The 13,574-nt window shown below is 61.9% G+C and overlaps 2 protein-coding genes across 2 annotated transcripts in view; both read left to right on the top strand.

Annotated features, from left to right (window-relative positions):
• The first annotated feature begins 647 nt into the window (after window positions 1–647).
• On the top strand, window positions 648–8,449 carry LOC144266937 (vitamin K epoxide reductase complex subunit 1-like protein 1). The gene is given in 5 exon segments (XM_077820524.1): window positions 648–699; window positions 702–816; window positions 7,280–7,388; window positions 7,483–7,515; window positions 7,517–8,449. Coding segments are annotated over 5 exon segments (681 nt in total). The 3' UTR covers window positions 7,889–8,449.
• Window positions 8,450–11,165: 2,716 nt separating this feature from the next.
• BCKDK (branched chain keto acid dehydrogenase kinase) overlaps window positions 11,166–13,574 on the top strand; it is a 22,640-nt gene continuing 20,231 nt past the window's right edge. The window contains exon 1 of the mRNA XM_077820523.1: window positions 11,166–11,283. The gene's annotated coding sequence lies outside the window, so the exon portion shown is untranslated. The remainder of the gene's footprint in view (window positions 11,284–13,574) is intronic.

Below are 13,574 nucleotides of genomic sequence, written 5' to 3' on the forward strand. Positions count from 1 at the left end.
TAGGTCCCCCCAGCACGGCTAAGGAGAGGAACCCAGGAGTCCTGGCTCCCAGCCCTCCTCCCTCCCCCCAGCCACTACTAGACCCCACTCCCCTCCCAGAGCTGGGGAGAAAACCCAGGAGTCCTGCTCCCAGCCCCCCTGCTCTAACCACTAGACCCCACTCCCCTCCCGGAGCTGGGGATAGAACCCAGGAGTCCTGGCTCCCAGCCCCCCCTGCTCTAACCACTAGACCCCACTTCTCTCCTGGAGCTGGGGATGGAACCCAGGAGTCCTGGCTCCCAGCCCCCTCTGCTCTAACAACTAGACCCCACTCCCTTCCCGGAGCTGGGGGTAGAACCCAGGAGTCCTGGCTCCCAGCCCCCCTGCTCTAACCACTAGACCCCACTTCTCTCCTGGAGCTGGGGATGGAACCCAGGAGTCCTGGCTCTCAGGCCCCGCCCCTCCTCCAACCCCTAGACCCCACCCCCCTGCCCCATAGTTCCGCCTTCTCCTCCACTGGTTCCAGAAAACTACAAGTCCCAGAAGCCTTTGCTTCCCCAGCCCCGCCCCCTGAAGGGGCAGCCAATGGGCCCGCGCCGGTTGCTGATTGGCAGGCCGCGCGGGCCGGTGGGGGCGAGCTCGCGCCCAGCGCGCGGTGGCGGCGGGCGATGGCGGCGCCGGGCTGGGAGCGGGCGCTGCGGCTCGGGCTCTGCGCGCTGGGGTGGCGCTCTCCGTGTACGCGCTGCACGTGGAGAGCTCGCGGGAGCGGGACCCCGGCTACCGGGCCATGTGCGACCTGAGCCCCTCTGTCAGCTGCTCCAAGGTCTTCACCTCCAGGTGCGCGGGGGGGCCCATTGCACGACTCCCCCTCCCCCCACTGCAACCCCCCGGCCCCATTGCACGACTCCCCCTCCCCCCACTGCAACCCCCCGGCCCCATTGCACGAGTCCCCTTCCCCCCACTGCAACCCCCGGCCCCATTGCACGAGTCCCCTTCCCCCCACTGCAACCCCCCGGCCCCATTGCACGAGTCCCCTTCCCCCCACTGCAACCCCCCGGCCCCATTGCATGACTGCCTTTCCTCCCACTGCAACCCCCGGCCCATTGCACGACTCCCCCTCCCCCCACTGCAACCCCCCGGCCCCATTGCACGACTCCCCCTCCCCCCACTGCAACCCCCCCGGCCCCATTGCACGAGTCCCCTTCCCCCCCACTGCAACCCCCCGGCCCCATTGCACGAGTCCCCTTCCCCCCACTGCAACCCCCCGGCCCCATTGCATGACTCCCTTCCCCCCACTGCAACCCCCCCGGCCCCATTGCATGGACTCCCCTTCCCCCCACTGCAACCCCCCGGCCCCATTGCATGACTCCCCTTCCCCCCCACTGCAACCCCCCGGCCCCATTGCATGACTCCCCTTCCCCCCACTGCAACCCCCCGGCCCCATTGCACGAGTCCCCTTCCCCCCCACTGCAACCCCCCGGCCCCATTGCACGAGTCCCCTTCCCCCCACTGCAAACCCCCCGGCCCCATTGCACGACTCCCCCTCCCCCCACTGCAACCCCCCGGCCCCATTGCACGACTCCCCCTCCCCCCCACTGCAACCCCCCGGCCCCATTGCACGAGTCCCCCTCCCCCCACTGCAACCCCCCGCCCCATTGCACGAGTCCCCCTCCCCCCACTGCAACCCCCCGGCCCCATTGCACGACTCCCCTTCCCCCCACTGCAACCCCCGGCCCCATTGCACGACTCCCCTTCCCCCCACTGCAACCCCCGGCCCCATTGCACGACTCCCCTTCCCCCCACTGCAACCCCCCGGCCCCATTGCACGACTCCCCTTCCCCCCACTGCAACCCCCCGGCCCCATTGCACGAGTCCCCTTCCCCCCACTGCAACCCCCCGGCCCCATTGCACGAGTCCCCTTCCCCCACTGCAACCCCCCGGCCCCATTGCATGACTGCCTTTCCTCCCACTGCAACCCCCGGCCCCATTGCACGACTCCCCCTCCCCCCACTGCAACCCCCGGCCCCATTGCACGACTCCCCCTCCCCCCACTGCAACCCCCCGGCCCCATTGCACGAGTCCCCTTCCCCCCACTGCAACCCCCCGGCCCCATTGCACGAGTCCACTTCCCCCACTGCAACCCCCCCGGCCCCATTGCATGACTCCCCTTCCCCCCCCACTGCAACCCCCCGGCCCCATTGCATGACTCCCCTTCCCCCCCACTGCAACCCCCCGGCCCCATTGCAACGAGTCCCCTTCCCCCCCACTGCAACCCCCCGGCCCCATTGCACGAGTCCCCCTTCCCCCCCACTGCAACCCCCCGGCCCCATTGCAACGACTCCCCCTCCCCCCACTGCAACCCCCCGGCCCCCATTGCACGACTCCCCCTCCCCCCACTGCAACCCCCCGGCCCCATTGCACGACTCCCCCTCCCCCCACTGCAACCCCCGGCCCCATTGCACGGACTCCCCCTCCCCCCACTGCAACCCCCCCGGCCCCATTGCACGACTCCCCCTCCCCCCACTGCAAACCCCCCGGCCCCATTGCACGACTCCCCCTCCCCCACTGCAACCCCCGGCCCAATTGCACGAGTCCCCTTCCCCCCCACTGCAACCCCCGGCCCCCATTGCACGAGTCCCCTTCCCCCCCACTGCAACCCCCGGCCCCATTGCACGAGTCCCCTTCCCCCCCACTGCAACCCCCGGCCCCATTGCACGAGTCCCCTTCCCCCCCACTGCAACCCCCGGCCCATTGCACGAGTCCCCTTCCCCCACTGCAACCCCCCGGCCCCATTGCACGGAGTCCCCTTCCCCCCACTGCAACCCCCCGGCCCCATTGCACGAGTCCCCTTCCCCCCACTGCAACCCACCGGCCCCATTGCACGAGTCCCCTTCCCCCCCTGCAACCCCCGGCCCCATTGCACGACTCCCCGTCCCCCCCACTGCAACCCCCCGGCCCCATTGCACGACTCCCCCGTCCCCCCCCCACTGCAACCCCCCGGCCCCATTGCACGACTCCCCGTCCCCCCCACTGCAACCCCCCGGCCCCATTGCACGACTCCCCGTCCCCCCCACTGCAACCCCCCGGCCCCATTGCACGACTCCCCGTCCCCCCCACTGCAACCCCCGGCCCCATTGCACGACTCCCCGTCCCCCCCACTGCAACCCCCCGGCCCCATTGCACGACTCCCCTTCCCCCCACTGCAACCCCCCGGCCCATTGCACGACACCCCTTCCCCCCACTGCAACACCCGGCCCCATTGCACGACTCCCCTTCCCCCCACTGCAACCCCCCCGGCCCCATTGCACGAGTCCCTTCCCCCCCACTGCAACCCCCCGGCCCCATTGCACGAGTCCCCTTCCCCCCACTGCAACCCCCCGGCCCCATTGCACGAGTCCCCTTCCCCCCACTGCAAACCCCCCGGCCCCATTGCACGAGTCCCCTTCCCCCACTGACAACCCCCCGGCCCCATTGCACGAGTCCCCTTCCCCCCCACTGCAACCCCCCGGCCCCATTGCACGAGTCCCCTTCCCCCCACTGCAACCCCCCGGCCCCATTGCACGAGTCCCCTTCCCCCCCACTGCAACCCCCCGGCCCCATTGCACGAGTCCCCTTCCCCCCCACTGCAACCCCCCGGCCATTGCACGAGTCCCCTTCCCCCCCACTGCAACCCCCCGGCCCCATTGCACGAGTCCCCTTCCCCCCACTGCAACCCCCCGGCCCCATTGCACGAGTCCCCTTTCCCCCCCACTGCAACCCCCCGGCCCCATTGCACGAGTCCCCTTCCCCCCACTGCAACCCCCCGGCCCCATTGCACGAGTCCCCTTCCCCCCCCACTGCAAACCCACCGGCCCCATTGCACGAGTCCCCTTCCCCCCACTGCAAACCCCCGGCCCCATTGCACGAGTCCCCTTCCCCCCACTGCAACCCCCCGGCCCCATTGCACGAGTCCCCTTCCCCCCACTGCAACCCCCCGGCCCCATTGCACGAGTCCCCCTTCCCCCCCACTGCAACCCCCGGCCCATTGCCGAGTCCCCTTCCCCCCACTGCAACCCCCCGGCCCCATTGCACGAGTCCCCTTCCCCCCCACTGCAACCCCCCGGCCCCATTGCACGAGTCCCCTTCCCCCCCACTGCAACCCCACCGGCCCCCATTGCACGAGATCCCCTTCCCCCCCACTGCAACCCCCCGGCCCCCATTGCACGAGTCCCCTTCCCCCCCACTGCAACCCCCCGGCCCCATTGCACGAGTCCCCTTCCCCCCCACTGCAACCCCCCCGGCCCCATTGCACGAGTCCCCCTTCCCCCCACTGCAACCCCCGGCCCCATTGCACGACTCCCCCTTCCCCCCACTGCAACCCCCGGCCCACGGCATGATCCTCTCCTCCCCATTGCACCCCCCCCCCCCGCTTTCCATTGCAGCCCCTGGCCCCGGTGCATGACTCCCCCTCCCCTATTGCAACCCCTGCTCCCCGCTCCAACACCCCCGACCCCATTGCATGACTCCGTTCCCCCCACTGCAACCCCCGGCCCCCTTGCATGACTTCCCCTTCCCCGTTGCATCCCCCTTGCTTCCCATAGCAGCCCCAGCCCCATTGCATGAACCTCCCCTGCTCCCTACTGCAACACCCCTGTGCTATAGCCTCCTTTTCTCAGCCGCCCTGTGCAATAGCCCCCCCCCCCAGCTGCCCCAGCCCCCCAGTGGAATCGCTCTGCTGCTCCCAATGCCATGGACTTATGTTCCACCCTGCTGCCCCCTGTGCTGTGCCCACACACCCCTGTGCGATGACCCTGATGCCGTGCTGTGCTGCAGCCCTACATGCCTAGCCCACGGGGCATACCCCTGCCTCCTAGGCCCTATGTGCTTTCCCACTCCATGGGAGAGCCCTGTGGTTCTGCACCCTCTGCTTAGTCCTTTCCTGCAGCCTCAGCCCTGCTGATGACCTGGCATCTCTGTTTCCAGCCTGGCCCCTTTGTGCTCTGTGTTGCCGCTCCCCCCAGTTTGTTTGTTAGCTCCAGAGAGACCCTGAGATCATCCCAGTTACCTCTGTGTTGAGTGCGATCAGGCAGAGGAGACCCCCAATGCCGAGGCCCTCGCAATACCAGGGAGTGGATAATCTGAGATGGGCCCAGGGGATCCACGCTGCAGAGGGAGGTGAAGTCTGCCCCAGGGTCCCTGCCGGTCTGAGCTGGGGGAATTCCTCTTCCCAAATCTGGCGGCCTCAGCGAGCCGGACCCACCAGCCAAGTGGCTAGAGCAGTGGCTTGGCTGTAGCTCGGAGCTCTTGCTCAGCTCTCGGAGGCAGGGTTTGTCATCTGGGCCCGGGTTTGTACAGCGCCTGGTGATCCTTCTTTGGCGCTTCTAGGAGCGACTGTAAGGATACCAAGGACTGGGGAGGGGGGCGGGCGAGAAACACTTTTAAAAAATATAGGGAAACATGGTTATAAAATGAGAAACATTTGGCAAGTGAATTGGAAGGGGGGGGGCACTTGGAACTATTTTTCGTCTCATTGGGAGCCCCTTGAAACTTCTTTTACAAATGTTTTTGAAGGGTCTGGAGTGAATTTGCTGTCCTTTTTAGTAGAGGGGGGGAAATGTTCCTGGGGGCGGAGAGGGGTGGAGGGAAAGAACCAGAGTTAAGTTTACTTAGTCTTCTGCAAACAGCCAGATCGAACGCAGGGACGGGGCAGAGGTGATGGACGCTTTATCACTGGCAGGGAGAGGTGAAAGGGGAATGACCCTGGCCTGTCAACAGAGCCAGGGGGGACTGGGCCATGGAGTGAGGATTGGGACCCAGGAGATCTTGATTTTGTTCCCCAGCTCACCCTCCGATGCTGCATCTGGGCCTCAGTTTCCCCATCTGTAAAACGGGGACAATGATCCTTTGTCTGTTTAGACTGTCAGCTCTGCGGGGCAGGGACCGTCTCTCGCCGTGTGTCTGCCCAGTGTCTGGAACAACGGCGGGCCCGAATCTTGGTTGGGGAGTGGGTGGTGGGGGGGGGGTCTGTGCAGCACCTGGAGCAGTGGGGGATCTGGTTTTGGCTGGGGGGGGGGTCCATGCAGTGCCTTGACATGACAGGGGTCCCAATCTCAGTCAGGGAAGGGCAAGTCGGGTCCATGCAGTACCGGGCACTGATTGCACTGGCGGGCGAGGGAGGGGTGTCCCCCCAGCGTGACGGGGGCCGTGATCTCGGTGAGAAACACCCCCGCAGGGATCTGGGGCGCGGGCGAAACACCGATTCGGATTCCGTCAGGACTCGGGTTTGGCTGTATGCGTGTGTTAGCATCCGCGGGCCTGACTGCACGGGCCTGGGCTCCCCCCTCCCCTCGCAGTGGGCAACACCCTGAAACATCTGGCTGCGGGATAAACAGCTGGCTTGTCTCCTGCCAGGGGGTGGGGAAGAGGGGAGCTTTTATCAATGAAAGCGTTTCCTAGGCCACCAGTCCCGCCTGCCCCCACGGCTGTGATGGGTGGGGCCGTGGTCAATCATTGCCAGGGTGTTCTGTTTCTGCCACGTGTGTAAGGGCTCATGCTTACCGAGCGGCTGGCAATTGCAGGGCCCAGGGGAGCGGCAATGTAACCCGGTTCTGGACCCTATTGGGGCCCCGGGGGGCTGTTCCAGTCAGCTGAGCCGGCCCACCCCTGCAGCCCCCCAGCCTCAGCCCACTGGGGTCCTTCGGTGCCAGGGGGTGTGAAATGAGCTATCATCAGAATTCGTTACTGGCATCAAAATGGCAAGGGGGGGGCAGCAAACAGGAAGGGGGCTGAGCTCCCTGCGCTAGGGGCTGCAGGAATCAGAGCTCCCTGCCACCCCCCCCCCCCCCCAGCTGGAGCAGGATTTAGGGGCCTGGGAGTCAGGACTCCTGGGTTGTATCCCGGCCTTGGGAGGGGTGTGGGGTCTAGTGATTAGAGCAGGGGGGCTGGGAGTCAGGACTCCTGGGTTCTATCCCTAGCCTTGGGAGGGGAGTGGGGTCTAGTGATTAGAGCAGGGGGGACTGGGAATCAGGACTCCTGGGTTCTATCCCTAGCCTTGGGAGGGGTGTGGGGTCTAGTGATTAGAGCAGAGGGGGCTGGGAGTGAGGACTCCTGGGTTCTATCCCTTGCCTTGGGAGGGGAGTGGGGTCTAGTGATTAGAGCGGGGGGACTGGGAATCAGGACTCCTGGGTTGTATCCCCGGCTTGGGAGGGGAGTGGGGTCTAGTGGTTAGAGCAGAGTCCACCTTGTGGAAGGCGAGGGTCGCTGTCTGTACACCACCAGCCTCCTTGCAGCCCCTAGTCCTACGTCCCCGTTCTCTCTGCAGGTGGGGCCGTGGCTTTGGCTTGGTGGAAGATCTCCTGGGGAAACACAGCGTCTTTAATCAGCCCAACAGCTTATTTGGCATCGTCTTCTACATCCTACAGACACTGCTGGTAAGTGGTGGGGGGAGGGGGGGGCATCTACCCCGTCCCACACGGGCAGGCTGGTGCCTGGTAGCCTAACGAGCCCTCTCTCGAACCGTCTCCAGGCTTCACTCCCAGCACCCTGGCGGCCGTCACACCTGCTGGGCACCTCCCTGGTCTCCATCGCCGGCTCGCTCTACCTGGCCTACATCCTCTTCTTCGTGCTCCACGACTTCTGCCTGGTGTGCGTCACCACCTACCTGCTCAACGGCGCCCTGCTCCTCCTCAACTACCAGCGTCTGGTCGGCCTGAGTGGGAGCGGGCCACGCCGCGCCAAGGCCCAAGGGGCAGTGAGCATGGCTGAGGAGCCCCGCCCAGCCCCCTCCTGGAGCTGCAGTGCGACCGCGAAGCCTCTTTGTATAGGAGCCAGGGGCCCATCTAGCACGGGATCCTGCCCCCTCTGTGCCAAACCAGATCAGACCCTGGGTCCTTCACCCTTTAAACACAAACTGAGGCCATTTCTGGCTTAACCAAAATGCTGGAATCATGTGGGTTAAAATGGTTACGTGACGCACACATACCCAGCAAGGGACTGAGTGTGAGAGACACACACACGGGAGATCAGGTTTCATCACCTCCAGCAGGGGGCAGAGCAGCTCTCACGTGTGCCCGATTCTTTCCAGCAGGGACCAGCGTGTGCGTGCGTGAGGGAGAGTGAGAGACATATGACCCTACTGACGCCAATGGAGGCAGGGCTGGATTCTGATCTCGATCCAGAGCGACCCATTGGTGCCACTAGAGTCAGGGCTGGATTCTGATCTTGACAAACTCAGTGTGAATGGACTAAACAAGAACGCAGTCTAGCCCAGGGGTCTCAAACACGCGGCGGCCCACGGGATTATTTCCTGGGGTCAGCCAGGCTCCCCTTCCCCCAGCGCACCGTGTCCCCGCTCCTCCGCCTACCTGTAGGCGCTTCCTGCTGCCAAACAGCTGTTTGGCGGCGCTTAGTGCTTTCCAGGAGGGAGGGGGAGGAGCAGGGAGCCAGGCGCTCAGGGGAGGAGAGGGAGAAGAGGCGGGACGGGGATATGGGGAAGGGGTTGGAATGGGGGTGGGGCAGGGGCAGGGCCTCATAGAAGGGGTGGAGTGGGGACAGGGCTGGGGCTGGGGGTCAGGGATGTGACCCTCAGGCCAATGGACTAGTCCTCATGTGGCCCTCATGGTGATTCAAGTTTGAGATCCTGATCTAGCCCTATGTAGCCCCGGCTTGTAAGTCCCTTGCTGCAATGACAGCGGTACTTTTGTTAACTGACCAGCAGGGGGCACTGTGCACCAAATCAATATGACCATGAAGAGACCAGCTGGAGCTGCCTGTTTGTAGCTGAAATAAAGGCGCCCTCAGCAATAGGCCGCTGGGTGTGTTTGGTGTCTCGTTATTTAACCCTTTGGAAACTTGGGAGCCAGGCAATGCGTAGATAGTGGTGTCAGGCTAACAAGGTACAGAGCATTAGGATATGGCGATAGGACAAGGGTTGCATCTAGCCTGGAGTCGTGCCCTTGCCCTGGTGCCCCAACTCAGATCCATGGACTCGTAAATCTGGTGTCCTGCTTCCATCTCTGCTCGACAATGGATGGTTCATAGGAAGATGCAACTCCTCTTCGATGCCTTGCTACGGTGAGCCATGAGTTCCCACTGGGCTTCTTTCACTGCAGACGGATTGTAACATTCATGTTCAATGTGTGTTTCACCTAGATGCAGTCTCTGATCTCTGCTTTTCTGCAGCGGTGAGTTCCACAGGTCAGCTCTGCTTGCTGCAGAGATGCATAGGGTTCAAATTTCCCTGCGCATTAATTTCACTGAAGGGGCAATTGGGCCAGTGTGACCTTAAATCTTCTGTTGCTTGCCGTAATCCTAAATTGCATGTGTCAGTAGGAGGGACTCTTTGAAGGTCTAATCTCCCCTTCCCTAGAGTCTTTCCACCTACCATCTCAAAGCAATTTGCAAATTCAAGTTTGTTAATCTTCAGTGCCCCCGGTGAGATGCTGTTTCACACAGAGGGGAAACTGAGATACAGCGGGGGGCAGGGATGTGCCCATGGTCACACAGCAGGTCAGCGGAAGAGGTGGCTGCTCTTAAGCTCTTTGGCCGAGGCGACGTGTGGGGAGAGGGGTCATGTGACCCCCCCCATATTTCTGCCGGGATTTATATTTTTATATTTTTTGCACGGAGTGGGTTCACAATATGTGATGGGCAGTCGTTTCTTTCCAGACTTTCAAACCTTAATAAAGTAACCAAGGGGGTGCCTTTGACCCTTCGCCTGAATAGTTGTTCTCCCATGACTTTCACTTTTTCAGGCAGCGTGGCATTCGCAAGTGTGTTCCTTAGGCCTTGGAATTGTATTTGGCTTTTTTACTTATTTTTCTGAAAAGCGGTTCAAGGACAATCTGCGTTTAAACTAAGCCAATTTAATAGGGTACCTGTTGTTAGCTTTGTGCAGTGGTGAAAAGACAATTAAGTTTGGACTTTTTCCTACACTAAGAAGGGCTACGTTTCCCTGTGATTAATAAGCCCCAATATTAATTTTAAAACTGTTTCAACAATGGCTAAATTACGCTTGCCAGCAATGTGTGTCACCAACAGAATTGCTGCTATATTTTATCTGAAGTAGTTTATCGAATAATTTATACCCGAGAGATTTGGGTAATTAAAACCCAAGGGAATCGATGCCGACCTCTACACGTTTGTTTATCTTTTAGTTGGGAAAGAAACACAGTTCTGCAAACGCTGTTACTTTGCTCCAAACAACATCTTCACTGAAATAAAGAGAGGTTTTTTTTTTTCCGATCAAAACCTCGCGTGGTTTGGTTGTAATAATAAAGCTGTACGTAGTTGTGGGGGGATTATATTCATTCACTAGATTCGTTCCGGCACTTTATTTCCAGGTAGCCCATCAAAGAAGCCAAATGACAGAATGTATAATGATTTCGGAGTGTTTTTTAAAAAGAATTTCAAGTGTCCGAGCTACCCCTGTACAAACTGGCCTTAACTCTTAACCGTATATTAAGACAACTTTCTTAAGATTTTTAATTCATGTATGAATCCTATAACCAGTTTTTTCCCTGGGTAGCTTAATTTTGGAACAGTCTCCATTTGCTATTACGTAGTATTGTACAGCATGACCTCAGAAGCAGCTCTAGAAATCGAAACTCCCTTGTCTCTTGAGTACCTGCCCTGAACCCTGCTGCAAATCACCAGAACTTTTAAATTGTGCCCCCTCCTGCCCCCACCCTCAACAGTTACTTGTCCCCTCTCCTCCTTGCGGAACGGATGGCCCTCCTAGGTGTTGGTACAGCACCTTGCACAATATTGCCCTGCTCTGAGCCTGGGGCCTCTAGGTTTTTCTGGAGTAGAAAAAATGATCAAAAGAACCCAGGAGTCCTGGCTCCCAGATCGAGCCCACTTCCCTCCTGGAGCCCTGGATAGAACCCAGGAGTTCTGGCTCCTAGTGACTTCTGCACAGAACTTTCCAACACTACACCTCCCATGAGGCACTGTGCTGTGTTTTATACAGGGGGGTGGAATCCTGTTCCCTTTGCAGAGCATGCTGGGAACTGCAGGCAGGCCGGCCGGCTTTTCCCATTGACAAGCAGGGAGATGCCCTATGGGACTACGTTGCCCATGAGGCTTTGCGCCCCCAGCCGCTCATGGAGCCCTTTCTCACCGCATTGCCTTCTGGGATTTGTAGTTCTCCAGGAGACGCTTTACTGTTGACTTGCCTGAGGAAGGCTGCCGGTCGGAACTACGTTTCCCAAGACACCCTGCTCCCGGGCTGCGTGGTGGCTGAGGCTCCCCCCCCCTTTCAGCGGCGGAGGCTGCTGGCTCGCTCCGGTCCCCCAGAGTGGAACCTTGCAGGCCCCGCACCTGGCGGTAAGGGCCCCCTTTAGAACGTACCACCGTGGCGGTGGGAATGGGGGGGTTGGGGCTGTACCATTCCCTGCTTTCCCCATGTGGCGCAAGGGGATGGGAAACGGGCCCTAGGGTTTCTGAGCCGCCGGTTCGAGTCCGGCCTCGGGCACTTGGGTTCCATCCCCGGCCCGGGGAGGGGGAGGAGTGGGGTCTAGTGGTTAGAGAAGCGGGGTCTGGCTGGAGCTGGGGGATCAGGACTCCTGGGTTCCATCCCCAGCTCTGGGAGGGGAGCAGGGTCTAGTGCATAGAGAGGGGGGCAGGGCTGGGCGCCCGGACGCCCGGGTTCCATCCCCAGAGTGGGGTCTGGAGGGGTGGAGCTGGGTGCCAGGGATGCTCCTGCAATGCTTTGATGCCGGTGAGTTGGCTGTGGTGGGGGGCAGGCGCCGGGGCTGTACGTCCCCGATGCCAGGGCTGGGCTCCTGCTGTCCTGTCCCGGTTCCGCCGCCCCCAGCCCTGCCTTCTGGGGTGCAAAGAGCCCGGGCTAGGGGGCGATGGACTGCGCTGGGGGCCTGGCATGCACCTGCCCCTGATATCGGGCACCTTGGGACGAGACCTGAAATGCACCACGCTGGACCTCAGATAAGAGTTTTTTACTCCCTGCCCTCCCAGAGCTGGGGAGAGAACCCAGGAGTCCTGGCTCCCAGACCCCCCTGCTCTAACCCACTAGCCCCCACTCCCCTCCCAGAGCTGGGGAGAGAACCCAGGAGTCCTGGCTCCCAGACCCCCCTGCTCTAACCCACTAGCCCCCACTCCCCTCCCAGAGCTGGGGAGAGAACCCAGGAGTCCTGGCTCCCAGCCCCACCGGCTGTAACCCACTAGACCCCAGGGCCCTGAGATCTGGCTGGGTTGGATCTTGGGGATGGAGAGTTTTCGGCAGCTTGTGAACACAAGGGGGTAATTTGTATGCCAACTGGGCCTTATATGCAGCATAGTGCCTAGATGGACCATGGCTCGTTGGCCCAGTGCCGCATGGCTTGGGCAGTCTGTCTAGGGTGGTATCCCCTCCAAGCTCACCTGGAGCTTGGGGAAGCCTGTCTGGCCCCATAGCAGCCGCGGACAAGGCAGTATACCCAGCGTATGGCCCTGATCACTATTCCCATATCACCCCTGTCCCAGTGCAGGAAGCTGTAGAGGCATGTGGGGTCCCAAGACACAGTGCCCCCTTCCATCAACATGGGACTGTATATTAGGGGGCAGGGGGAGGCCAAAGTCATTCTCCCCGAACGGGCTGCGTTGTGGGAACAAGGCCCCTCCCCTCCATGTCCTGGAGACCATCCCCACTGGGCACAGCTGCTGGGGGTGAATTGAGGACAGGGCTGGGGGAGGGCAGGCAAGGCTGCTATGCACATTCGCAGAGCGCTCGCAATCCGACCGCGCCAGCCAGGCAAACAGAGCCTTGTTCGGCTGTTAGTGTGGTCGCTGCTTTCCCAGAGGGTAACAGCTGCCCCAACCCCAGGACAAGGTGGGTGAATAGCCTCAGGACCCAGGGGTCCTGGCTTCTAGATCCCACTCTCCTCCCAGAGCTGGGATAGAACCCAGGAGTCCTGGCTCCCAGCCCCCCTGCTCTAACCACTAGACCCCACTCCCCTCCCAGAGCTGGGATAGAACCCAGGAGCCCTGGCTCCCAGCTCCCCCTGCTCTAACCCACTAGACCCCACTCCCCTCCCAGAGCTGGGGAGAGAACCCAGGAGTCCTGGCTCCCAGTGCCCCCTGCTCTAACCCACTAGACCCCACTCCCCTCCCAGAGCTGGGGAGAGAACCCAGGAGTCCTGGCTCCCAGCTCCCCCTGCTCTAACCACTAGACCCCACTCCCCTCCCAGAGCTGGGGAGAGAACCCAGGAGTCCTGGCTCCCAGCTCCCCCTGCTCTAACCACTAGACCCCACTCCCCTCCCAGAGCTGGGGAGAGAACCCAGGAGTCCTGGCTCCCAGTCCCCCCTGCTCTAACCCACTAGACCCCATCCCCCTCCCAGAGCTGGGGAGAGAACCCAGGAGTCCGGATATTTTTTCTGTCCTCTTCGATGTCTGGTGGCAGATGGCTTTTCTGTGGGTGGCAGGGTGGCACAGAGCGATTGGGGTGGGGCCTGGTTTTTATTCTCTCTGGTTCCTCTCCTCTGTGCGAGGTTCACGCCAGGCTAAATGCCAGTGGCCTGAGATAAATCCAACCATCCAAGTCTGTTACAGAGGGCGGGGCGCCAGGCCTCCTGCGTTCTCTCCCCGGCTCTGAGAGGGGAGTGGGGTCTTCTAGGTTTGG

Source organism: Eretmochelys imbricata, chromosome 6 (genome assembly GCF_965152235.1).
Source record: "Eretmochelys imbricata isolate rEreImb1 chromosome 6, rEreImb1.hap1, whole genome shotgun sequence".
In the NCBI taxonomy this organism is placed as follows: domain Eukaryota; kingdom Metazoa; phylum Chordata; order Testudines; family Cheloniidae; genus Eretmochelys; species Eretmochelys imbricata.